Source organism: Chiloscyllium plagiosum, unplaced genomic scaffold, assembly GCF_037043375.1.
Source record: "Chiloscyllium plagiosum isolate Xiang-an unplaced genomic scaffold, Cpla_swu_hap1 HiC_scaffold_3, whole genome shotgun sequence".
NCBI lineage: Eukaryota > Metazoa > Chordata > Chondrichthyes > Orectolobiformes > Hemiscylliidae > Chiloscyllium > Chiloscyllium plagiosum.
This window is the reverse complement of record NW_028270141.1, coordinates 104,383,349-104,410,359: the sequence shown is the minus strand read 5'-3', so window position 1 is coordinate 104,410,359 and position 27,011 is coordinate 104,383,349. Positions and strand designations below refer to the sequence as shown.

The 27,011-nt window shown below is 39.1% G+C and overlaps 2 protein-coding genes across 4 annotated transcripts in view; both read right to left on the bottom strand.

The window, feature by feature from the left end:
• LOC122548208 (gamma-aminobutyric acid receptor subunit rho-2-like) overlaps positions 1-1,278 on the bottom strand; it is a 59,039-nt gene extending 57,761 nt beyond the window's left edge. For both annotated transcript variants that reach the window (XM_043686763.2, XM_043686756.2), the window contains exon 1: positions 966-1,278. In XM_043686763.2, the coding sequence (XP_043542698.2) occupies positions 966-1,156 (191 nt within the window). In that variant the 5' untranslated portion in view covers positions 1,157-1,278. The remainder of the gene's footprint in view (positions 1-965) is intronic.
• An 8,329-nt stretch (positions 1,279-9,607) lies between these two features.
• Positions 9,608-27,011, bottom strand: part of ube2j1 (ubiquitin-conjugating enzyme E2, J1) — a 40,088-nt gene continuing 22,684 nt past the window's right edge. For both annotated transcript variants that reach the window (XM_043686745.2, XM_087982265.1), the window contains 4 exons: positions 25,345-25,450; positions 24,139-24,268; positions 23,359-23,499; positions 9,608-12,221 (listed from right to left, as the gene is read on the bottom strand). In XM_043686745.2, coding sequence (XP_043542680.2) covers positions 11,937-12,221; positions 23,359-23,499; positions 24,139-24,268; positions 25,345-25,450 — 662 coding nt within the window. In that variant the 3' untranslated portion in view covers positions 9,608-11,936. The remainder of the gene's footprint in view (positions 12,222-23,358; positions 23,500-24,138; positions 24,269-25,344; positions 25,451-27,011) is intronic.

The following is a 27,011-nucleotide window of genomic DNA, read 5'->3' as shown; positions in this document are numbered from 1 at the left end:
TCAATAATGCTGTTTTTGTAATGGAATTGTTTGAAATATTTTCCTAGAATGATATTGGAATGTCATGAATTCTTGTCAGAGAAATAAATATTTAAAGAGATACTTGATCTAAATAGCACAGCTCTTTGTGGTTGATATGGACCAATATCATTCTATCCAATTTATCTTAAGTCTACCAATGACAGCAGTATACTATATTCGTAGTTCAATGTTGGTTAACATTTTTTTTCAGCATTGGCTATTTCAATTTACTAAATAATTTAAAACGATAACACAAAATGATTTTGAATTATCAGAAGTAGATATATTTGGGATCTGTGCAAAAATTCAAAAGTGTATTGAAGCCTGGCAGTAATATTCAAATTCGGAGCTACCTAACAAAAGCAGAACTGTGCCTCTGACTTCTTCTTGCCTAGTGACAGGTGCCTGTTGGCCGCGACTTTCAAAGTGTATATTCGCCAATAACTGAAGTACATTTAACTGAAGACATACAACTCTTTATGTTGCATTATTCCCGTGAAAAAAAGAGGAAACATATTATAAAGTTTCCTGTCATATTGATCCAGAAAACAGCATTTACCTACAGCATATACCACAAAAAATGTTTTTAAAAGTTACACTTCCAGCAGTATTCCCCCGAAGGACATTTTTATTTCAAACTCTAGAAAATTAAGTCGCCATTTGGTCTCTTCCAGCCCTGTACATATCAGCAGATGAGATTGCTGTAGGATGCACTATGTTATAACTAATCTTCCGGTCGCTTTAATGTTAGTATTTGACCGTTCTTTGTAAAGTGAAAAGCAGGGTTCCTGGCTTTCATTTTCCACTCACATACCAGTGAAGAATTAATTCCGCTTATACCTTTGTAATTACAAAATAATGGACTTTCACCAGTCACTTAAACAATTGTTATTGGACTATTTTCTCTGAATGACATTGCTTTCCGTGCAAACCTCCTTCCTTACCTGCCCTGTTTCCGTGGTTCTACCTGAGATGCCCATCTTCTCTTCCTGTGTTTCCTGCTTTCAGCAGCTATCGTCAGGCAGAAGAGGATCAGGATAGTTTTTAAAAAATACGGCATGACTTGTAAAATCGAGATAATCCCAGCAACAGTCCTGTTAAAACGTGCGGTGCGAATCACTTCTGGTTTAAACATTGAATCGTTCGTGTTTTGGTTTCTTGAGTTTGTTTTGTGTTTACTCCAGCAGCATAGCCCGGCTGAGGCTGCAGCTGCTGATCCTGCTCAATGTTCTCAGGGATCTCGGGCTCGCCGCCCAGCCGAACTGCTCCGTGCCCCGATGCTGTCTGGACAGGCTTCGGCAGTGGATCTGCTTCGTGATTGGCAAGCGACCATCATCCATTCAGCCACTAACCTCATCCTGGCGAGATGTTAGGGCAAGCTGACACCTTCGACTGCGATTAAATGGAACACAATTGAAAAAGCAGCCACTTGCTGCATCACATGCCTTAGACCTGGTCTTTTTCAATATATAATTTCAGTTACATCACACTGTAACTTGGCTATGAATTCTGTGTCTTATGATCTTATACTCCACAACTACCTGATGAAGGAGCAACAGTTCGAAAGCTAGTGCTTCCACCTGTTGGACTATAACCTGGTATTGTGTGATTTTTAACGTTAAAATGACAAGCATTTGCTCTTTAGCAAGTGATAGAAGATAGTATTTATGACTATTAGCGTCATAAAGATATACAGTATGGAAACAGACCCTTCAGTCCAACTCAGCCATGCTGATCAGATATCCTAAATTAATCTAGTCCCATTTTGCTAGCACTTGGCCCATATCCCTTTAAACCCTTCATATTCATATACTCCTCCAGATGCTTTTTAAACGTAGTATTTGTACCAGCTTCCACCACTTCCTCTTGCAGCCTCTGTGTGAAAAGGGTTCTCCTTGTTTCTTTTAACTCTTTCCCCTCTCACCCTAAACCTATACTCTCTAGTTCTGGACTCCCCCACCCAGGGAAAATACCTTGTCTATTTACCCTATCCATGCCCTTTATGATTTTATAAACCTCTATTAGGTCACCCCTCAGCCTCCGACGCTCCAGGGAAAACAACCCCAGCCTGTTCAGCCTCTCCCTATAGCTCAAATTCTCCAACCCTGGCAACATCCTTGTAAATCTTTTCTGAACCCTTTCAAGTTTCACATCTTTCCTATAGCAGGGAAACGAGTTAACAAGGTAAAAGAATTAAGTTTGCATGGGAAATAAATGATACATGCAGTTTCAGATTTATAACACAGTACAATGAAAGCAGCTTCATGAAGCAGCTGTCTCTACATTCAATGCATTTTTAGATTAGATTACCTACAGTGTGCAAACAGACCCTTCGACCCTATCAGTCTACACCGACCCTCTGAAGTGTAATCCACTCAAACCTATCTCCCTCTGACTAATGCACCTAACACTATGGGCAATTTTACATGGGCAATTCACCTAACCTGCACATCTTTGGATTGTGGGAGAAAACCAGAACACCCGGAGGAAACCCATGCAGATATGGGGAGAATATGCAAATTCCACACAGACAGTCACCCAAGGCTGGAATGGAACCTGGGACCCTGGTGCTGTGAGGCAGCAGTGCTAACCACTGAGCCACTGTGCTGTCCCTCCTGACCAAGAATATATCAATCTTCATCTTAAATATAATGAGGACAATGCCCACACACCTTTCTGTAACAGGGAGCCAGTAATCTAGATCACTAATTCTATGCCATCAATGTCAAAGAATTGTCACCACAATTGACGATTTACCAATGTCATTACATACCTCTGGAACAGGTGGGACTTGAACCTGGCTCAGACGTAGGGACACTATCATTCTACAATGGAGCTCTTAAGCTTGTGCGTTTCTACTTTGTTTATAAACTCAAATATCTACCAGGGCACATGATACAATAAACGTACCAATGCAGCTATATATTTTCTCAGGTAAGGAAACTCTGGTGTGAACTCGTCAGAGCAGAAGAAATAGGAGCAGGAGAAGGCCCTGGAGCCTGCTCTGCCTCTCAGAAAAGTCGGTGGCTGATCTGATTGTGGCCTTGACTCCCAGTTTCACTCACTCAAGGCTGGTGAAACCACCAGAGAAGTTGCAGGTTAAAAAAAGACAGAATAGTACAAAAGGTGAGTATTTCAGTGAGATCAGAGAGGCTGCAGCTGTTCTTAGTGAAAAGGGAAGGTGAGAGAGGAGAATATATAGCAGTATTCAAAATCTTGAGAGATAGGAAGAACCAATTCCCATTGCTGGAAGGACCAAGAATCAGAGGACAACTATCTAAGTTGTTGCCAAAAGCAACATGAGCTTTCTTAAATGCAGAACATAGTTAGGATACACTGCCGGAGAGTCTAGTGAAGAAAGAACAATATAGCACAGAAACAGGCTCATAGGCCCACTAAGAGTGCGCTGACACATGATGCCTTTCTAAACTAAAATCCTTTTGTCTCTACATGCTCTGTATCCTTCTATTCCCTGCCTATTCGGCTGTCAAGATACCTCTTAAATGTTGCAATTATATCTGTCTCCACCATCTCTCTACTTTCACATTCCAGGCACTTACCACCATTTGTACAAAAAAACTTGCCTCTCACGTCTACTTTAAATGTTCCCCCTTTTACCTTAAACCTTTATTCCCTAGTAATTGACATTTCTACCCTGAGAAAAAGACTCTGATTATCCAATCTATTCATGCCTCTCATAATTTTGTAAAGCTCTCTCTGGTCTCCCCTCAGCTTCCAACGTACAAGTGAAAATAAACCAAGTTTGTCCAGTCTCTCCTCATAACCAACACCTTCCAAACCAAGCAACATCCTGGTAAACTGTTACTGTACCCTCTCCAAAGCCTCAAAATCTTTTTGATAGTGTGGAGACCAGAGCTGTATGTAATTTTCCAAATGTTGCCTAACTAAAGTTCTATGCAGCTGCAAAATAACTTGATAATTTTTATACTTTATGCTTTGAGCATGCCATAAGCCTTCTTGACTAACTTATTCACTTGTGTTGCCACTTCCAAGGAACTGTTGACTTATATGCCTAGATACCTCTGTATATTCATGATTCTAAGGGTTCTGCCATTGACTGTGTACATCCCTTCTGCATTAGATCTTCAAAACAAATGATCGTGCATGTTTCCAGATTAAATTCCATCTTCCATTTCTACATCCTAGTCTCCAGCCTATCGATATCCTGCTGTATCCTCTGGTAATCCTCCTGTTCAGCAGGATCAGTGCTAGTACTCCTATCGTTTTTAATGTATGTAAGTGATTGGAGGAGAATATAGGTCTGATTTGCGGATAAAAAACATAAAGATTGAGGGAGCTGTGGATAAACAGCTCCCTCAACCTTTATGTCATTCACCCGCAAACGTACTAATCAGACTAATATACATTAAAAACAACAGAGGTACCAGCACTACCTGCGGAAAACCAATGGTCGCAGATCTCCAGTCAGAAAACACCCTTCCACTCCAACTCTCTGTCCTCTATCACCAAGCCAGCTCTATCCATCTTACAAATTCACTGCAGATCCTTTTATACCAGCCTGGCATGAGGAACCTTGTCAAAGGCCTTGCTAACATCCACGCAGACAACATCTACCACTTTGCCTCAATCATCTTTGTCACTTCCTCAAAAATTTCATCAAGTTGGGAGCTCTGACCTCCCCTAAACAAGGTCATGCTGCCTGTCACTTTTAAGATGTTTTTTTCCAAATGTGGAAAAATCCTGTCCCTAAGAATCCCTACTACTCACGTAAGGCTCACCAGCCTGAAATTCCTGGATTACCCCTGTTGCTCTTCATAAACAAAGGAACAACATTGACTATTCTCCAATCCTCTGAACCTCACCTGTGACTAGAGAGGATACAAATATTTTATACAAGGCCCCAGCAATTTTCTCCCTTGCCTCCCTCGGTATTCTGGGATAGGTCCCATCAGGCTCTGGGGACTTGCCTATATTGACGCTTTTCAAAACACCCAACACCTTTTTTTATATCAACATACCATAGAATATAAACATCCCTTCTTGAGACTCACCATCCATCACATTCTTCTCCTTTGTGAATAGCATGCACTAGGAATCTCATCAACACCCTCCAGATCCATGCATAAATTTCATCCTTTGTACTCGAGTGGACATCCCTCTTGCTCCTTAATCCTGTTTGCCATGGTTAATTCATGGCCTTTTTTCTCCCTCCTAATTATTTGTTAAGTTCTTTTCTGGTTTCTTTATATTCCTCGAGGACTCTGTCTGTTTTCAGCTCCCTTCTTCTTCATGATTAAACTAACAATTTTATCTTGACATCCAAGGTTCCTGAATCTTGAAATCCTTATCCTTCACTTTCAGAGGAATGTGTTGGTCCTGAATTCTAATCAACTGGCCTTTAAAAGATTTTGCATGCCAGATGTGAATTTACCCTCCAACAGCTGCCCCCAATCTACATTCACCAGATCTTGACTAATATTGTGTTAGCTTTCCCCAATTTAAAATTTTTGCTCGAGGACTACTCTTCCTTATTCGTTAGTGACTTAAAACTATGGTATTTATTTATTCTTTTTTTGTGGGATATGGGCATAGCTGTCTGTCCAGCATTCATTGCCCATCCTTATTTGCCCCTTGAGGTGGTGATGGGGAAGCTGCCTTCTTGAACCGCTGCATTCCACCTGCTGTGGGTTGACCCACAATGCCATTATGGAGGGAATTCCAGCATTTTGACCCAGCAAGTGAAAGAAGAGTGTAGATAGTATACACTGCTGCTACTGAGTGTAGGTGGTGGAGGGAGTGCTTGCTTATGGATGTAGTGCCAAGCAAACAGACTGCTTTGTACTGGATGGCGTCAAGCTCCTTGAGGGTTTTTGAGGTTGTGGGAGGATTCCATCACACTCCTGACTTGTGCCTTGTAGATGGTAGATAGGCTTTGGGGAGTCAGGTGAGTTACTCGCCACAGTATTCCTAGCCTCTGACCTGCGCTTGTAGCCACTGCCTTTCTGTGATGAGTCCCGTTTAGTTTAATCAATGATAACTTCCAGGATATTGATAGTGGGGGCATTCAGTGATGGTAACACCATTGAAGAGGCAATGGTTAAATTGTCTCTTATTGGTGATGGCCATAGCCTGGCATTTGTGGCACAAATGTCACTGTTCCCAAAATGCAACTCCACTGAAACCTGGATTCATTCCTCAATACCAGATCTAGTATGGCCCCTTCCCTAGTTGGATTAATTTCATATTGCTTCAAGAAACCCTTCCGGCTGCACCTAACAAAACATCCTATTGCTGAGGGTACCAAAAAGGCCTCTCTGGATAAACCCTCCAAGATGTCCTCCCTCAGTACAACTACAATATTCCCACTAATCAGTAAAGGAATTCCCCATCACTTTTACATCCCTCTCCATCTCGCTGAACCATCTAAATCCTAGAACATTAATTTGCCAGTCTTATTTCTCTTACATCCAAGTCCCTGCAATAGTTACGTTAAATTATATGCATAACCCAAGTTCAAAATTCATTAGCCTTACCAATCATACTTGTATTATAACAAAAGCACTTCAGACCATCAATCCCATTGTGTTTAATAAACTTTGTCTATTCTTCCTCTTGGCCTTTATCCCCAACTCCTCCGCAGTCATTTAACTTTTTGACCTACTGCTCTGGTTCTCGCCCCCATCCCACTAGTTTAAACACCTGCGGATAATATCAGCAAACTCCCTCCCTCCATTAATGCCCCTCCAGTTTAAGTACAACCTGGCCTTCGTGTTCAGAGAGAGGGATAAATTTGAGGATGAGGACCAATTCAGCCAATCAAATGAGTGGTCAGTGGAAGGATACTGGTTGGGTCAGCATAAAAGGAACACAGATCCCATATGCCTTGGGAGACATCCTAGAGATTCACGTATCAGAAGCCCTCCTTCTTACACCAACTCTTTAAGCACTTATTTAACTATACTAATCTCTCTATTTCTACCTTCACTAGCACATGGCATGAGGAGCAATCCTGCGATTGCAACCTTTGAGATCCTGCTTTTCAATTTAATACCTAACTCCTTGATCTGCATTTGGAGGACTTTAATCACTCATCCTGCCTATGTCATTAGTGCCAATGTGCACCACAACCTCCAGCTGCTCACCCATTTTGGGAATGTTCTCTGCCTGCTCAGAAACCTCCTTGAACCTGGCACAACAAAGGTAACACCATCCTGGAAGCCCTTTTGCAGCCACAAACTCCTATCTGTGCCACTGCTGTACAACAGAACCAGTTGTAGTGCCAGCTTTCACCATCACTACTGGAAGCAGATTCTGTTATGGTTTTTGAAAGAGAATTGGATGCGCACCTCAACAGAAAACAAAATGTAGTAAAGGCTATGGTGGTGGGGGAGAAAAGCAGGGGCTTGATTAGTCAAGCTGCTTTTGCAGAAAACAAGCATGGTGATTTAGTGCTTAACAGGAAAAAGTTTGTCAAATGATTTTATTTGCAATTATTTTTAATTTTTAAATAATCCAGCTTGATGTGAAAAGTAGATGGATACTGCATTTAATGCAAAACTGGTTCATAACCTCAACAGGTGGGGAACTTCATGTGGATCATAATAACTTGCACCTCTGAAATAGAGTGATCTAAGGAAGGCTTTCAGACTACATAGTTTATGCTCATTATGATCAGCAGATTTAACATTAGTCTATGGTGGCTAAGTAAAATTCTTACTGGTACAATTTTTAAAAATCTAGTCTTTAACTGCCCCATTGCTGATGAATCACAGCCAGCTATTACAAACTGTTTGATAAATTAAACTGGGTTTTGTTAAGCCATTACTTGATAAACCACGAAATGCTCAAATAATTGAAAAGCGTACATTTGGAGCCTTCCTAGTATCTTGATATTGGTTAGATTATTTAATACAACAAAATCACTTCCAAAACACAATAGAGGGTTACACATAATAACCGTAACTTGAGCTAATCTCAAACTGAAGCCTGGTATCAAATTAATCCATTTCAGTAATATAATGTGTTGTACACATCAACTGAACAAGTCTCAATAACAGATATTTGAAGTATCAATAACAAAGTTATAAACCCAACAATATTCTGCAAAGCTCAAAGATCCTTCAGTTATCAGACAACTCATCTGATATCAGCTCAGGAATCACACCGGATTCATTGATGCAGCATCACGAATAAAAAACATTCCAAGACGTACTGAACAAAAAGCAATTAAAAAAAAAGTAGACACTGACTCAAAGTGTGACTATAAACCTGGTAGGCAAGTAAATTTTTTTATCTTAAAGCAATTTATTAAAAAAAGTACCGATAAAAGTCAGCAAGTTGGAAGCAGCTGTGGAGAAAAACTCATGTTTCAAGACAAATGTGACAAGCATTTTCATTTTAGTTTAATTCACAGCCATTTCTCTTTTAGGAATGTCTACAGAGTTTCAGTTGATCTCTTTTAAGCTAGTCACCTTTTTTACTTCCTATTTCCCTACTGGTTCTGGATACCTACCAAGACAGACCTTCACAGCTAAATTTCCTGCCTCTTTATTCTTTTTTTCTTTATTCGTCATGGGATAAGAGTGTTGCTGCCTAGGCAATCATTTATTGCCCATCCCTAATTTCCCAGAGGGCAGTTAGAGTCAACCATTGCTGTGGGTCTAGAGTCACATGTAGGCCAGACAGGGTAAGGCAGACCAGGCAGTTTCCCTCCTTGAAGGACATTAATGAACCAGATAGGTTTTTCCAACAAACAACAATGGACTCATGGTCATCGTTACTCTTAATTCCAGATTTTGTTTTCCTGCTGGACATATTCCAAGTAATTCCAAATGAAATTCCATTCTTTATGCTTTGAATCCACCAATGACTATGTATATCCCAAGACACAGAATGCCACTTGTATTGCTGTACTTGCCACATGCTGAAATTCACTCAATATTTTAAGATGGAGTATATCATAACTCCACAGATTACTGCCAGATCTGAATATTTCCAGCATCTTTAAAGATTGTAAAGATGGTTAAATCTATGAGGATTTGAATACAAGAACATTTATTTAACATATTGGGAGGAGCTAATGAATGGACATGAACATGAAACTGGTGTGCATTAAATACAGTCAACAGTGTTTGGAAGAGTTCAAGCTTACGTAACATGAATGATGGACCAGCAAAGCATTTGCACACATTTTGCATTACAAAATGCCCAAAGCATTTTCATTTATAATGAAAAAATGTTAGCATAAAAATGAAAATGTAACAACGCAAAGTCTAAGTTGCTATAAGATTTTTAAAAAATTAATTATTCAAGTCTAAGCAGATTACAAGATTTTTAAAATTTCTCCTTTAGGATTTGCTGTAGTGATGCTCCCCTGCCCTTATGATCTCAGTACAGAGGATAATCAAGAATCAACTTTGGAATACAGATAACACAACAGCTTGAAAGTATGAGGAGTGTCAGTTTCATTGATGGAAAATGTCAGAGGATTATGAAAAGAGTACCATAAATGGACAGTGCTATTTCAGGGAATTACAGTAGACAGATTGAATTTTTTAAATCTATGCTTCCACTACAGAATTTTACTTAAAAACATCACAATTAGAATATTTTACATATTTATTTTATTACAATAAACCTTGGATTTGTCACTTGCAGAAAATGCATGGTAACGCAAGGCAAAGAAGCCTATAATGACAATTAAATGTTAATACAAGAACATGTAAATGCTGGATATATATTGATGAATATCAGTATTGAGAAATGGTTAACAATTTTAATGGAAAATAACATGCTAATTTCATTGTTCTAACTTCACCTGCAGCATGTATTTGACATTTTATCTTTTGGTTGTGTAAATGGAACAGATTTCTAAAACAGAAGTAAACGGAAGGCTTTATGTAAAAAAAAAGTGTTAATCATGAACTATTGTACACAAGACCACAAAACATAGAAGTTGGTCATTCTGCCTTCTGTGGCTACCCTTTGAAAAAATAAATTTATCCTACACACCTGCTCTTTCCCTATTGCCCTGCAATAATTTTATTTTTAGAGATGTCCATAAAATATTCATTACAAACAAGAATATTTTATAACATTCAAGTCCATTGTGTAGCTCTTTTCCATTTTAAACCTGTGAGATGAGATGTTTGGTAACTATTTCAAGTTACTACTTGAAACTGCAAGGGTCTATTCAGTTCATTTGCCTGGACCATTATTGATAAAACACAATGAAAAAATGCAGTTTTTTTTTGCGCAATGACAGAAAACTGAAGGTAAGCAAGTCTAAGACAAATTGGATTTTTATTCATTCAACAGCACATTTATTTTATGGGCATAGGTTAATGAGTTTTATTTTAATATATGTGTAGTATTAAGGAAGTACTCTATTTTAGAGATTTTCCATTGTTGTGCTGCAGCAACGTGTTTCTAACACCATGCTAAAGGAACTTTTGAACAAATATACTGCATTCTTCAGCAATATGCCTGGCCCACATTCAAGGTGTGGCAACTTTTCTTTTGAAGCCAAAAGCAAGGCATTTCACAAAACAAAAATAATGGGCTTTTCATCAAATATTCATCTTGAGCAACTCAATAACAATGATGTATGAGAAAGTTCAGAGTAACTGCAAGAATGATTGCATTGTTCCCTTAACTGTAAAGTGCAGTGACACCATTTGTGCCAAGTACTCTGGGTCCACAAATATCAATTCTCGAGCAGGAAAAGATAGAATATTAAATATTCATGTATGAGAATTTGTTCTCATGGTTTATATTTGAGACTGAATTTTACACTGATAAAAATCATTGTTCATAGGGCAAATAGAATCCTGTCTGTTTAATTAAGCAGACAATATTTACTCATACATTCTTGAGACCAGATTGTTTAAAATAAAGTAATATCCTGCATATGAAAATTAAAAACATCATTGAACTTTCCATTGACATTTGTACAATTTTATAATAGGTTTTATACATACTCATTACCATCAACTCTTATGCTACAGCATTCACACCTCAGTAAAGGAAAAAAAATCAACAAGCAGGAGTATTGGAGAAGCGATGTCTTTCTATAACTTGCTGGAAGATCGCTTATTTAATTACTATGTCCAACTGGGAAGAAAAGTTCTATAAAGGAACTTTAATTACTTCATCCAAAACCAATAACAACCATCTTTTGATTGTTACAAATATGGTTCCTTTGACTTCATGCAGAAATTATAAGTAACATTTACTGATTGTGGATTTTATCAATTCTCTTGGATCTTCATAGGAGAAGATTTGCAAATTTAATTTTGGGTGCCTGTTCAATAACAGTGAATCTTGTACCATAAAACTAGTATATCTCAGCCTACAACACCACCACATAACAACGTTGAAAGTTCATCTTTTGGATTTTTAGATTTGTTGCAGACAATTCTGAAAATCCTGACATCAGAATTTGATTAAATATCTGGATTTTTGACAGGGTTAAGGCAATTGTTAATGTGCAAAAACAGGACTCAATTCAAAAGTTAACATTGCATACAACTCCACTAGCACTCAGGATATGAGCCAAATAAACATTAGTGGTCCACAGAAACTTCCCAGTAAACAGATTAGCACCCTCAAAATTATTGATATTGTTGAACAGCATGGCCTCAACAAAAACAACTAAACTTCTACTGAAGATAAATTCAATTTAACAAGAGTTTGATCAAAAATATTCCTGAATGGGCTCCCTGCAGAGTCAAAGTTTGTAAAATGCCACTGATTATTACCCCAAGGATAATAAATATGCACAAGTTTTGCATCTTGTATTACTTTAAAGTCCCCCTTGCGTGTGGGTCATTCAAAGCCTCAGCAAATCTTGGCCAGTAAAATGGGGATTGATGTAAAAGTACATGATATGACATATAGTAAATTCAGTTTATGGCTATGCAAAGTAATGATCATTACAATTCATAGTCAAATCTGTATTCATTTGACATGTAAATCCTTCGGAAGATTAGTGCAGCCAGTGCCAAGGTAAGGACGACAATTAGGACTGTGGATCCAATTTGATTGGCATTTGCTGGTTGACGGACTTGAGTATATGATGGTGAAACTGGACGCCTCACTTGTTGCTGCTGAACACGTCGCTGCTGTTGGGTACGTCGCTGCCGAGGACTTAAGCTTGTAGTATTTGGTCTGCTTTGTGGTGGCTCCTGAGTCCCAGCAGAAGTGTCATCTGCATCAGTCTATAAACAATAAAATTATAGAAAGGATATCCTTTTTAAAATGATCAAACAAAACTATTCATTAAGTAAACCACACCGTCTTCCACTATTTCCTCATACTAAAATTACAAAGCATTCTGCATGTCAATGCATCTTTGCTAAATTTTGGGCTATTGTTCTTCAGTGATGAAATCTGAATCTACAGTAAAGAAACAAGGTTTTACTTAATCAGATTTTAAAAAAAAAGTTTCATTTGAGGCTTTGCGTTTCTTTACCAAACAATGAGTGCCCTTATACTCTTCTCCTTTATCTGCTTATCTACTAAGGGTATTTAAATTATTTGTCTCAATTACTGTGGCAGTAAAAACCATATTGTCACCACATCAGGCAAATGAATGTTCTTTGAAGTTCTCTATTTGATTGCTTGTTTATACTGAAATAAGGAAGCAATCAAATATATCCCCCACAACATAGAATATGTCATTAAAAAAAAATTCTCAATTTAAAAAATTTAGATTACACTTCAGACTTTGCTTTACCACAGAGAAGGAGACCCTCTGTTCAGTCTTTCCATATACCTAAATGGTATAACCTCAACTCTGGAATCATCTTTTTAAATCTTTGTTCTACCCTTCTGTAGTGGTGTACAATTTCATGTTATAATTTGCTGACAAAACTATACACTGTACTCCAACTGACATACAACCATGATGAAATACAGGTGTTACATAACATCTCTTTCTCAATTTTCTCTAGCACTAGACCACTAGTGCATGCTTGCATTTTAGTTTGAAGTGCTCTATGTATTGGAACTCGAACCCCCATGGAAAAATAGTCTTAAGTAAAATAAGATTTTTAATGGCAACATTCAATGTATCTCCCAGCATTAAATAACTTAAATTTCACACTAAAAGAGAAAAAGGGACTACTCAACAGTCCATGACTAATAGCCATTAAAGCCATTTGATAGCATAAAACATGAATTTTGCTGAAAAATTAATTTCTCCAAGTGTTTCATCTTGCACTATTTCACAGAAGTACCAATTCAAGGGGACAATCAATTTTTATACTGTTGATCTGTAGGCAAGTGGATTCAGATTAGTATGGGTGTTACCATTGAGAAAATGCTGATATTTTTCAGCAATATTGATAAATTTAATTGCAACCTATTGCTTCCTTTTACTTGTACAAAGAGAGAGACATGGTCAATGGCAAAAGGTGACAGACCAGAAAATAAATATTACTCTTACTCATTGCATTTCACTAATGATAGCTCTGTTCCATTTGATTTTATCTTTAAAAACTCTTCCCTAAAAAAAAGGTAAAGACAGCGTGTTCTCAATTATGCTGAAGAGTATTGGTTTCTATTTTGAGAAAGGAGTATTGCACTGGATCTCCCTCCTGATTAGAGGGTAGTGAACACATTTGTGCCTTGCATGCTCCTCATTCCCCAGGAAGAAATCAGGCCATTCTAAGAAGGATTGAATGTTTCAGGTACTTGAAAGGTGAAAATGTCCTTTAGAAGGGGTAGGCGAGGAAAATGAAATTCTATGTTGGAATTGTTCAATTATGAATGCACAAAATACAATCTGAAAATTAAGCAAAAATATTCAAAAGCTTAAAATGAATTTTCTGATGCATGTTGTTCATACAATTTAGCTTTTCCCCACTTTCAATGAAGATGAGCAGATGGAACAAAGTTCATCAATTTGTTTTTGTTAAATAATCTCCTGTCTTTGTCATTTCTGAACCACAGATCATCTTGGACTTTGACTAGGATTTATATGTAAATTCAAGTGGAAGTACCCTTCAGTCCAACCCATTTTGGCCAAGCTCATCAGGTGGTTGTGGAGCAGAATCATAAGACACAGTTTTTTTAATAAGATGTTTTATGTAAACATTCAACCCACTAAATAGTTTATTTTGGTAGATCAATAAGAGAACTGAGTTACGAACTCAAATCAACTTAATCATCCATTAAGCAAATGCCAAAAATTTGAATGGTCATAATATTCTAAATTCATAAACTATAAAGTATGTAAATTTAAAGGCCTGCAATCATAATTAATTAATTAAGGCATGAATTTTTAAGTTAAAGTTGTTATAATTTGGCTCAAACATGCTGTATGGTTATGTAAAGCCAGAATTTTAAGGAAAACAAAAATTCAAGTAAAACCATTCAGAATTCATTTAAATAAACCAGTTGAACGGGCTGACTTCACTACCACCCTAAAAATTGCATGATTTGGAGGTGCCGGTGTTGGACTGGGCGATGAAAGTTAAAATTACACAACAACATCAGGTTATAGCCCAACAGGTTTATTTAAAAGCAGCTTTCGAAGTGCTGCTCCTTCATCAGGTGGTTGTGGAGCAGAATCATAAGACACAGATTTTATAGCAACAGGATTGCAGTGTCAAGGAATGTAATATTAAACAAATTTGCTTAATATTTCAGAATAGACAAGTAGGCAAATCATGCAGCAGTGCAAAGACAAAAGCTACTAATCAAGAAGTGTTAGTGCAGACAGGAATATATTTGGAGAGCAATTTGTCAGGAACACAAAAAGGGATAAGCTTGTTTAATTTTAGCAATCATACTACAAGTGGTACAAAACAATTGGGCAAGCATGTAAAAGTGGTCAGTGTGGAAGTTGAAGGCAAGGTGCATCCTTTGATAGTGAAGTGGGACGGGTGGAGAGTGGGGTTAGAACAGAAGCTGGAGAAGTGGGTTACTCAAGAATCCTTCATCCATCATGCAAACCTAAGAACTAAAAAGGGCATTTCAAAAGCTTTGATGAGAAACTTGGAACCAGAGAAAATGCAAGAAGAATCTAAGAGAAAATGGACTGGTGACAAATATTTACGTAACATAAGTAAAAGCCAGGGAGCATTAGACCAGCAAGACTGACATCAGTAGTGGTTAAGTTGTTGGACGGAAGTCTGAGGGACAGGATTTACATGTATTTGGAAAGGCTAGACTGATTAGGGATAGTCAACATGGCTTTATGCATTACAAATTTTGTCACTAACATCACAGAATCCCTACCACGTGAAAGGAGGTCATTCAGCCCATCAAGTCCACACTGACCTCCGAACAGCATCCCACTCTCTTTCTCTCTCTCTGTAACCCTGCATTTCCCATGGCTAATCCACCTAGTGCACATCTCTAGACACTATGGACAATTTAGCACCGTCAATCACCTAACCTGCATATCTTTGGTCTCCTCCCACAGTCCAAAGCACCCAGAGGAATTCAGCACAGACATGGAGAATATGCAAACTCTAGACAGACACCAGAGATTGGAATCAAACCTGGGTCCCCGACACACTGAGCCACCCCATTTGAGGTTTCTTTGAAGAGGTGACAAAGATGATTAATGAAGGCAGAGCGGTGAACATGCTTGACATGGACTTCAGCAAGGCAACCAATAAAGGTTTCTCAGAATAGAAAGGTTAGCAAAATTAGATCACATAGGATTAGAGGGAGCTAGCCAATTGGATACAAAATTAGCTTGAACGTAGGAAACAAAATGTGGTGGCAGAGGGCTGTTTTTCAGAGTGGTGTGCTGAAAGAATCGATGCTAGATCCACAGCTTTTTGTCATTTAAATAAATTATTTGGAAGCAAATAAAGGTTGGCAAGCAGATGACACCAAACTGGATGGTGCTGTGGACAATGAGGATGGGTATCTCAGAGCACAACAGGATCTTGATTAAAATGGGCCATATCCCAAGGAGTGGCAGATGGCGTTTAATTTAGATAAATATGAGGTGTTGCATTTTGGTAAGGCAAACTAGGGCAGAATATACAATTAATGGGAGGCCCCAGTAGATTTTTGCCGAATAAAGAGACTTAGGGGTGCAAGTGCACAGTTCTTTGGAAGGAGAGTCGCAGGAAGACGGCAGTGTTTGGCACACCTGCCTTCATTGGTCGGAACACCGTGTAGGAGTTGGAATATCATGTGCAGGACACTGGTGAAGCCATTTTTAAAAGATGGTGTTCAGTTCAGATCTCTCTGCTATAGGAATGTTGCTGTTAAACTTGAAAGGGTTCAGTAAAGATTTACAAAGATGTTGTTGGGACTGGAGAGGTTGAATAGGCTGGAGACTGAGGGACAACCTTACAGAGCTTTATAAAATCATGTGGGGCATGGATAGGGTGAATAGTCAAAGTCCTTTGCCGAGGGAAGGGAAGCCTAAATCTAGAGGGCATGGGTTTAAGATGAGAGGGGAAAGATTTAAAAAGGGACCAGAGGGGCAACTTTTCCATGCAGAGGGTGGAATGTGTATGTAATGAGCTGCCAGAGGTGGTGGGTGGATATAATTATAGACATTTAAAAGGCACCTGGATGGGTATGTGAATAGAAAGGGTTTAGAGGGATATGCACAAAATGCTGGCAAATGGGACTTGATCATTAAGGATATCTAGTCAGTCCAGCCAAGTTGGACTGAAGGGTCTGTATCTGTGATATATAACTCTATGGCTATGAACACATTAAGCATTGAAGTTTAGACTGGGAAGAGAAGGATCAAAAATGGTAACAGAAGAATGAGATTTAAAGGCCATGAAAGAAAGTGTGAACATCAGAGCAATAGCAAGAAGCATCAATAATCAATGCAGCTAATTCAAGAGTCATGGAGAAGGATAGACCGGATCTAAAAGTTGAAGTTCTAAATTGGAAGAAGGCTAAATTTGAGGATATTAGGCAAGAACTTTCAAAAGAAGAAGAGTTGATTGGGGGTGGATGTTTGCGGATAAAGGGACAGCTGGAAAATGGGAAGCCTAAAAAAAAAAGATAATGAGAGTTCAGAGACAATCTGTTCCAGTTAGGGTAAACGGCAAGGCTGGTAGGTGTAGGAAATGCTGGATAATTAGAGAAATTGATATTTTGGTCAAGAAAAAGAAGGAAGCATATGTCAAGTATAGACAGCAGAGATCAAGTAAACCCTTAGAAGAATATAAAGGCAATAGGAACATACTTAAGAGGGAAATCAGGAAGGTTAAAAGGGAACGAGATACTTTTGGCAAATGGAGTTCAGGAGAATCCAAAAGGGATTGTACAAATACATTAAAGGACAAAAAGTAACTAGGGAGAGAATAGGACCCACTCAAAGATCAGCAAGGAACCCATGTGTGGAACCACAGGACATGGGGGAGATATTAAATGAATATTTTGCATCAGTGTTTACTGTAGATGCGGCCATGGAAGGTACAGAACATGGGGAAATAGATGGAAACTCCTATTACAGAGGTGATGGTGCTGCTGAATCTCAAAATGCACAGAAGTGGATAAATCCCCAGGATCTGATCAGGAGTACTCAAGAACTCTGTGGGAAGCTAGGGAAGTGATTGCTGGGCTGAAAATGTGTTGCTGGAAAAGCACAGCAGGTCAGGCAGCATCCAAGGAACAGGAGAATCGACGTTTCGGGCATAAGCCCTTCAGGAAGGGCTTCTTCATTCCTGAAGAAGGGCTTATGCCCGAAACGTCGATTCTCCTGTTCCTTGGATGCTGCCTGACCTGCTGCGCTTTTCCAGCAACACATTTTCAGCTCGGATCTCCAACATCTGCAGTCCTCACTTTCGTCTCGAAGTGATTGCTGGGCCTCTTGCTAAAATATTTGGATCAGCAACAGTCACAGGTGAGGTGCCACAAGATTGGAGGTTGGCTAACATGGTGCCACTGTTTAAGGGCGGTAAGGAAAAGCCAGAGAAATGTTGACTGGTGAGCCTGACATCAGTGGTGGGCAGGTTGTTGGAGGCAATCCTGACAGACAGGATGTACATGTATTTAGGAAGGCAAGGACTTATTAGGGATAGTCAACATGACTTTGTGCATGGGAAATCATAATCAAATTTTTTGAAGAAGTAATGAGGAGGATAGATGAGGGCAGAGTAGTGGATGCGTTCTACATAGACTTCAGTAAGGTATTCGACAAGGTTCCTCATGATAGACTGGTTAGCAAGGTTAGATTAGGGGGAGAACTAACCACCTGGATACAGACTGGTTGGAAAGTAGAAGAGGGGGTGGTGATGGAAGGTTGCTTTTCAGATCGGAGGTCGGTGTCCAGTGGTGTGCCACAAGGATCGGTGCTGGGTCCACTGCTTTGTCATTTATGTAAATGATTTGGGTGTGAACATAGGAGGCAGAGTTAGTAAGTTTGCAGAGACACCAAAATTGGAAGCGTAGTGAACAGTGGAGACGGTTACCTCAGAGTGCATTGAGATCTTGATCAGATCAGCAAATGGGCCAAGGAGTGGCAGGTGGAGTTTAATGTAGATAAATGTGAGGTGCTGCATTTTGGAAAGGCAATTCAGGGCAGGACTTATGCACTTAATGGCAAGGTCCAGGCAAGTGTTGCTGAACAATGAGACCTTGGAATGCAGGTTCATAGCTCCTTGAAAGTGGAGTTGTCGGTAGATAGGATAGTGAAGGAGGAGTTTGGTTTGGTATACTTTCCTTTACTGGTCGGAGCACTGAGGTTGGAAGGTCATGTTGTGGCTGTGCAGGACATTTGTTAGGCCACTTTTGGAATATTGTGTGCAATTCTGATCTCTGTCCTATAGGAAGGATGTTGAGAAACTTGAAAGGGTTCAGAAAAGATTTAAGGATATTGCCAGGGTTGGGGGATTTGAGCTATAGGGAGAGGCCGAATAGACTGGGACTCTTTTCCCTGGAGCATCAGAGGCTGAGGGGTGACCTTTATATACGGATAGGGTAAATAAACAAGGTTTTTGCCTTGGGTGGTGGTGGGGGGAGGGAGAAGAGAAGAGAAAGAGTTCGGAACTAGAGGGCATAGGTTTAGGGTGAGAGGGGAAAGATTCAAAAGGGACCTAAGGGGCAACTTTTTCACACAAAGGGTAAGGAATGAGCTGCCACATGAAGTGGAGGAGGCTGGTACAATTGTAACATTTAAAAAAGCATCTGGATGGGTTCATGAATAGAAAGGGTTTAGAGGGATATGGGCCAAGTGCTGAAAAATGGGACTAGATTAATTTAGGATATTTGTTGTTTGGCATGGATGCGTTTGACCAAAGGGTCCATTTCCGTGCTGTACATCTCTGACTCTAATTGAAAAACCTTAGGCAAATCTAGATCCTTGAACCAAAGAAAAGCATCCTTTTTCATCTGCCACCTAAGTTGTCAGGGCTGGATCAGAGAATGGAATTTTATCAATGGAAAAATTTGCAGAGTGCCCTAGATAGGAGTCAGTAAAGGAATGGATCCATTAACAGAAAAGTAGAACACAGTGAATCATTCAGGTAGGCATTTGGTGAGACATTGAAACAAGCAACTATTATTATGCTGTCTCCTGTACATATAAATCAGCAGAGACAGTACGACGATGATTTGATTTTTGCCACCTCATGCTGAACTACATGGAAAATAACTTATTTACAATGATCAGGAGATATAGAAAAAAACCTTTCTTCACTAATTTAGAGATCCAAATAGACATTGTAATAAACAGCTTGAATCAGTTTCATTAGGTTAAGTTTACAGAAAGTTTCACTTAATCCAGTCCAAAATATGGATAGATTTGCCATATGGCAAACCAAACATTTGAGATCACTTCTAGGACAAAAATCAGTATGAAAAAAAAACATAGGCACAATTCATATCAAAGACACAACCCAGTAGTGTATGCAAATTTACAAAGAATTTGAAGGTTATAAAAAAGGTCAAGGACACTTGTTTTGGTGCCACTCAAATTCTGAATTTCACTAGTCATATAAGTACTACGGCCACAAATTAGATGTTTGATAGAATGCTCTCCACTTGCCTGGATGGGTACAGCTCCAACAACACATGATAAACACCATCCAGGACAAAACAGCCAACATCATTGTTACGTCACACATCACCTGCAAAATTCACTCCTTTCACCATGGTATACAGTTAGAGCAGCGTCTATCACCTCCAACATCCACTGAAGCAACTCACCAAGGCACGCCTGATAGGACCTTCCAAACCAAAGACCTTTAATAGCTGGAAGGACGTCAGGAGTGGACTCATGCTATCCTGGCTTACAATTTTTTGTACAAAAGCTAAAAATCACCACACCAGGTTATAGTCCAACAGCTTTAGTTGGAAGCACACTAGCTTTCGGAGCGACGCTCCTTCATCAGGTGATGGCGGAGGGCTCGATCGTAAAACAGAATTTATAGCAAAAAGTTGCAGTGTGATGTAACTGAAATTATACATTGAAAAATTGTCTGTTAAGTCTTTCATCTGTTAGAATACAGTGATAATTTGAAATTAGTGTTCCATCTAAATTATTTATGTACCTGTATTAAGGAGTCATAGCTGAGCACTTACCAAGTCTCAAGGTAATCAGGAAGAGGCCCTGCTGCAGGGTAAGTCATGTTTAACCAATTTATTGGAATTCTTTGAAAAAGTAAATGCATTACAGTTAAAGGGGAGCTTGTAAATGTACAGTACTCGAATTTCTAAAAGATATTTGGCAAGGTGCTACATCAAAAGGAGATGGTTATGGTGTTGAGGTACTAGCATATTATATGCATGCCAGCATGGAAGATTGACTGGCTCACAGAAAGAAAGTACACATAAATGGGCCTGTTTCTGATTGGCAGAATATTAGCATTGGCAGGATATGACCATTACAGTCCCATAAGGATCTAAGCAGCAGCCTCTTTTTTTCTCCCCCCCCAAATGTAGATCAATGACTTGAAGAAGGGGAACAAAGGCATGGCAGTTATTTTTGTCATCTGTAAAATAAACAGATTTGTGAAGAGGACATATGGAAGATACAAGCTGATTTAGATAGTGAGTGTGGGAAAAAAATCTACATCAAAGTATAATGTGGGAAAATGTAAATCTGTTCACTTAGGCTGAAAGAATTAAACAGCAGAGTAGTATCTAAATGGAGAATGATTGCAGTTTTCCACAATGTGTAGAGAACTAGGTCTTCTAGTGCAGGAGTTGCAAGTAATTAGCACACAAGTAGAACGATTAATTAAAAAATTGTTTTTAGAGATGAATTTAAAAAGCTATGTTGTGCTTCAGTTGTACAGTGCTTTAGAGACACCATATCTCAACTACGTGTAGTTTTGGTCTCCTTATTTAAGGAAGAAGGTAAATGCATTACAGGCATTTCAGTGCAGGTTTACTTGATTGATAGTGTAGCTTGACTTCGGGGAAAAGATTCAACAGAGTGGGCTTGCCTCCACTGGAGTTCAAAAGAGATGATGTGACTTGAAGCATAAAATATCCTGAATGGTCTGGTCAAGGTGTTGTGGAAAGAATAGTCCCTTCTTCAGGGCAAGTCTAAAGTTAGAAGGCACGCTCATTTTTAGGACAGAGAAGAGGAGATTCTTCCGAGGGTTGTGAGACTTTGTACCTTTGCCTCAAGAAGCAGAGGAGGATGGTCATTGAGTATTTTTAAAGTGGAGGTAAATCGATTCACTTGCCTAAGGTTGGAGGGTAAATGAGAATGTGGAATTCACAACACAAGCAGATCAGCTTTGACTGTATTAAACAGCAGAGCAGGCTCAAGTGCTGAATGCCTTCTTCTGCTCTTAATTCATACTTATACTCTTATCAGTCATCATGTCATACAGCATGGAAACCAGTCCATGCCGAACGTGTTCCCATACTAAACGAGCCCCATCTGCCCGCACTTGGCCCATATCCATCCGAACCTTTACTACTCATGTAGTTATCCAAATGCCTTTTAAATGTTGTAACTATCTGCATGCAGGACTTTCTCTGGCAGTTCATTCCACACAATCCATTTGTTATGTAAAAACGTTAGCCTTCATGACCTTTTTAGATCTTTCTCCTCTCACCTTAAAAATATGCCCCCTAAGTTTTTAACTCCCCCACCCTAGAAAAAAAGACCCTCGTCATTCAACTTATCTATACCCTATTATCACTATAATCCATATACACAGACAAAAAGGACACCAGTTCGACTGGGATGATACATCCATCCCAGGACAGGCTAAACAAAGATACACTCGGGAATTCCTAGGAGGTCTGGCATTCAAACCGGAACTCCATTAACAAACATATCATTTTGGACCCATTTACCAACCCCTCAGAAAAAGAACCAAAGTGATATGACCAACCACAACAGACCAAGACACACCATTAGCAAGCGGGACAGAACGTCAGTGCCTCATCGGAGGCTCACTGATTTTCTTTCCTAGCATGGTGAAGAAGCATCTGAAAACAAATATAGCAGCTCCCCAAGCAAACTTACAACCTGATACCCTGAATTTTATAAACCTGTGTAAAAGGTCATCACTCAACCTCCTAAGCTCCAGTGAACAAAGTCCCACCCTCTCCAGTCTATTTTTATACCTCAAACCCTCCATTCCTGGCAACATCCGGGTAAATATTTTCAGAATCCTCTCCAGTTTAATAACATCCTTCCTATAAACAGGGTTACCTGCAGAAGAAGCCACACCAACGTCCTGTACAACGTTATCATGTCCCAACTCCTATACTCAAAGGTCTGAGTAATGAAGGCAAGCATGTTAAACACCATCATAACCACCCTACTGGTGATGCAACTTTCAATGTCCACCCTCAACCTCAAGGGATGTAAAATTAACCTAAATAAGTGACAACTAAAGAAAACAATGAGATAGTAACTGGGATTTTGAATGTTAACAATGTTAATCAGAGAAGGAGGCATTGCAATGCGTTACTACATCAACATTTCCTGTTATATCCACATGCTTGAAAAAAAATTATCAAGTTAACAAAAATAGTTTTCTTTTCATAACCAGAAACGTGACACGAATTAGATTAGATTCCCTACAGTGTGGAAATAGGCCCCTCAGCCCAACCAGTCCACACCGATCCTCCGAAGAGTAATCCACCCTGCACCTAACACTATGGCCAATTTAACATGGCCAACTCACCTGACCTGCACATCTTTGGACTGTGGGAGGAAACTGGAGCACCTGGAGAAAACCCATGCAGACACAGGGAGAATGTGCAAACTCCACACAGACAGACAGTCGCCAGAGGCTAGAATCGAACCTGGGACCCTGGTGCTGTGAGGCAGCAGTGCTAACCACTGAGCCACCGTGCCACCCCAATTATTGGGTCTCCACGTAAATAGATCTGTTCCACAAAAAATTTGGCTAAAGGCAAGGATACAAAGAGAAAATGAATTTGTTTACATACTTCTCTCATAGCTTCAATTTCTGGATTATTTTCAGTGAATGTAACGTCATCAGAAACAGGAGCTTCTTGCTTTGCAATTTTTATAGGTGTTGGTGCTGGAGAAGGTTCAGCAGTTGTGCTGGCAGCAGAACCAGTCTCTGCCTATTAAAGAAATAAATGAAGTTAACACTTGAAAGAATTACATTGCTAATAATTCAGTCTATTTGTTTCTGATTCAGGAGTTATGGCTATAAATACATCACAGGATTTCAACAATCATGAAATGTGCTATCTTTTAGATATGACATTAAACCAAGGCCTTGTTTGCTCAAACTTAAATCAGGGCAACCTGCAATATTTTTCTTTTAATTAACCATAAAAATAAAACTAAATGGCCATCTATATTAGCTGCAGTTCAGATCCTGTGGAATGCAATTTGCTATCATGCTGTCAACATAATAGCAACTATACTCCAAGAGCAATTACTTTGATGTAAAATAACTGGGGTACATTAGATACTAAATCAATTCAAATAAATTCTTTGCTTCATCCCAAGAGGAATTATTGTACAATACTTTAACAAAAAGCAAGACTTAGAATGTCACTGAATGTTCCGAGAATATGTAAGCCCTGCATTTGTTGAGAGAGACATGGGCCAAACAAAAGTAAATGGGACTAGTTTAGTTTGGGAAACTTGGTTGGCATGCATGAGTTGGACTGAGGGTCTATTTCTTTGCTGTATGACGAAATTGGCTCAACTAATAATCCATACCAATTTTTAAGCACAATTTATAAAGGCACCTTAAAACTGATTTGTTTTGCTAATTCTTTTGCTTCCACATCAGCCATACTTGGAATGCTACTTTCTGTGCATGGAAGGAGAGCTGTCCTCATGTGGGAACCGCAATTTTCACAGTTATAATCTTGTGACCTAAATTGTAAAAAAAAAAAATAGATTGGAGATACACAGTTACTGTTGCGCCCATAAGTCTTTATGTTCCATTGTTCAACAAGCAGCAGTCAATTGCTTTCAGTTGACCACTGTAAAGATGCACAATTGCGGTTTGGCAAAGAAACGAGTTCATGCATTTTAAAAAAGAAAAAAACCCTCAATAACTCTGGTACACAGCTCTCAAGTTACCTTGCTCAGTACAACTGCTTTTCTTTTAAATTCACTCATGGATGTGGGTACTGCTGGCTCTGCCAGCGTTTGTTGCTGACTCCTGGTTGCCCATGGTGGTAAGAGCTACCTTGTTCAACTGCTGCTGTTTATGCTGTAGGTATACCCACAATGTTGTTAAGGACGGAACTCCAGAATTTTGACTCAACAATACTGAAGGAATAGTGATACATTTCCAAGTCAGTGTGGTGAGTGGCTTGAAGGGAAAATCAGAAGTGGCTGCATTCCAATTTATCTGCTCTCCTTGTCCTTGAACGTGGAAGTGGTCATGGATTTGGAATGTGCAGACTAAGGTTCTTTGGAGAATCTCTGCAGTCCATCTCGTTGATGGTAATGTACAGCTGGTGCTAAATGTCAGCGGTGAAAAGTGTGGATGTTTGCCGAGAGGTGATAATTAAGCGAGCTGCTTTATCTTGGTTGGTGTCAAACTTTCCAAGTGCTGTTGGATCTGCATACATCCAGGCAAGCAGAAGCATTTCATCACGCTCCTGTGTTGTGCCTTGGATATACTGGACAGACTTTGGGGAGTCAAGTGGCTACTTATGTACTTCAGCATTCCAAGCTATTATCTCTATTTAACCAAGAGAATTTGAGATAAGTTGACATCTAATTTCCAATCTATTAGATTATCAGAATTGAATTCCATGCATCTTGCATATTATGCATATTAAACATTATTCTAAATTTACACATTTTGGTATATATTTTCTTTTTCTATTGTGTTTGGGAGAGTAAAAGGGCTGAGGTAATGGAAGGGAACACTTCCTCTCAAATAAGGAATTATCCTTTTGTTTAAATAATACAAATATCTAAAACAAAGATCTTACTTTTTGGCTAGCGCTTTTCTTTCATCAGGAGTGTAATCCAGAGAACCAATAGCTCCTTCACCCTTCGTTGGCATGAACCCAATAATGGCCAACAATGCTGTCCGAACTAGAAACAAATACAATATGATGATTCAGAATTACTTTCAGCAGTGATACTTTTGTTCCTCACTTTCCATTCAGATGTCTATCTGCACTATTTGGCAAGACAATTAAATTAGATAGAATGAAAAGCTCAGAAATTTTAAGAAAGCATGCAATCTCTGTTTGGTTTCTCCTCGCTTCTTGCACAAAAGGATGGAGAAGCAATAGGAGACGTATGTTGCCAGTAATGTATGGCCAAAATGGAAAGTTTTCAAAATAAGGAGACATAAGCCTGCCTATACCAATCCATAGCTAAATGCACTATAACTAAACCATGCTACTAAGTCAGTCACCACAATGTATGTCTACTGATCAATGGGTCAACAGTCTCAGATGTGGGTCAGCTATATCCTCTGAATTATAAAGGTTCAAGTGATTGAGCACAAAAGAAATATCAGGCCAACACTCCAGTGCATTTGTTTGTACGGATGGTAATCCTCTCACTTTTCCTGAACAATTCCATAAAAACTTGATGGCTTTGTTGGAATTTAATCTCCAGCAACATGATTTGAAGATCGTTCATGGCGCAGAAAGAGAGAGTCAATTATTGTAGCAAATGGTTTATGAAAAGCTAACAAAATAAAATGAATCCCAACATTGGCACTGCTCAAGCAAATTTTGTATGAATAGAATAGATATAGGGAGAGGAAATAGTGACAGAAAACTGGAACTGCCTCCTAAAAGATTTTTCCCCATGAGAAAGTGAGATGATGATTCACAATACTTTATTATTTACATCCTGTGCTCTGAAATGGAAACAGCCACAGAGTTTCAAGTTAAATTGGCACTTCTATTACATCTATGTTAATAAGGATGTTTTAGTTTCATTCAGAGTTCTCAAAGTAATGTCAGGTTGTCTTGTTTGTTTATGTGCATTCAGACAAAGCTTTTAAGAAACTTCTAATTAATAATTCAGAGCCTACTAAGAGAAAAAATCGGGCTGGAGCCTCACAATAAAGGTATCCTATGACTTAAAGAGGCAACGTCAGAAGCAGATTTCCTGTTTGATAGAGAACTATCCAGTAGTTCAGTGTGAAGGTTGTCTGTGCATGCTGTGCAGGTTTCATCATAGAAAAACCATCTGTGCCAGCAGCAAAGCAAGGAATCAGTTTCCAGCAGTGTCGGGGCAGGAGGAGGCAATCTTGAGAAGTTCCGGAAACAAAAGGTTGTGGAAGTGAAGTTTAAAGAACCCCTGTTAAGAGTGTACTGTGTACAGTTCTGGTCACCTGCTTTAAGATGATTATTAAGTTGGAGAGGGTTCCGAAAACATTTCCCAGGTTGCTGCTGGGATTGAAAGGTTTGAGTTAAGAGGAGGTTGGGACTTTGTTCAATGGAGTAAAGGACTTGAAGGGTGACCTTATAGAAGTTTATAAAATTAGGAGGGGCATAGATCAGGTGAATAGCAAAGGTCTTTTCCACCAAAGGCTGGAAAGGGTGGGGTGTGGGGTTTGGAGAATTCAAAACCAGGGAGCATATTTTTTAAGGTGAGAGGAGAAATATCTAAAAGTGGCCTGAGGGTTAACTTT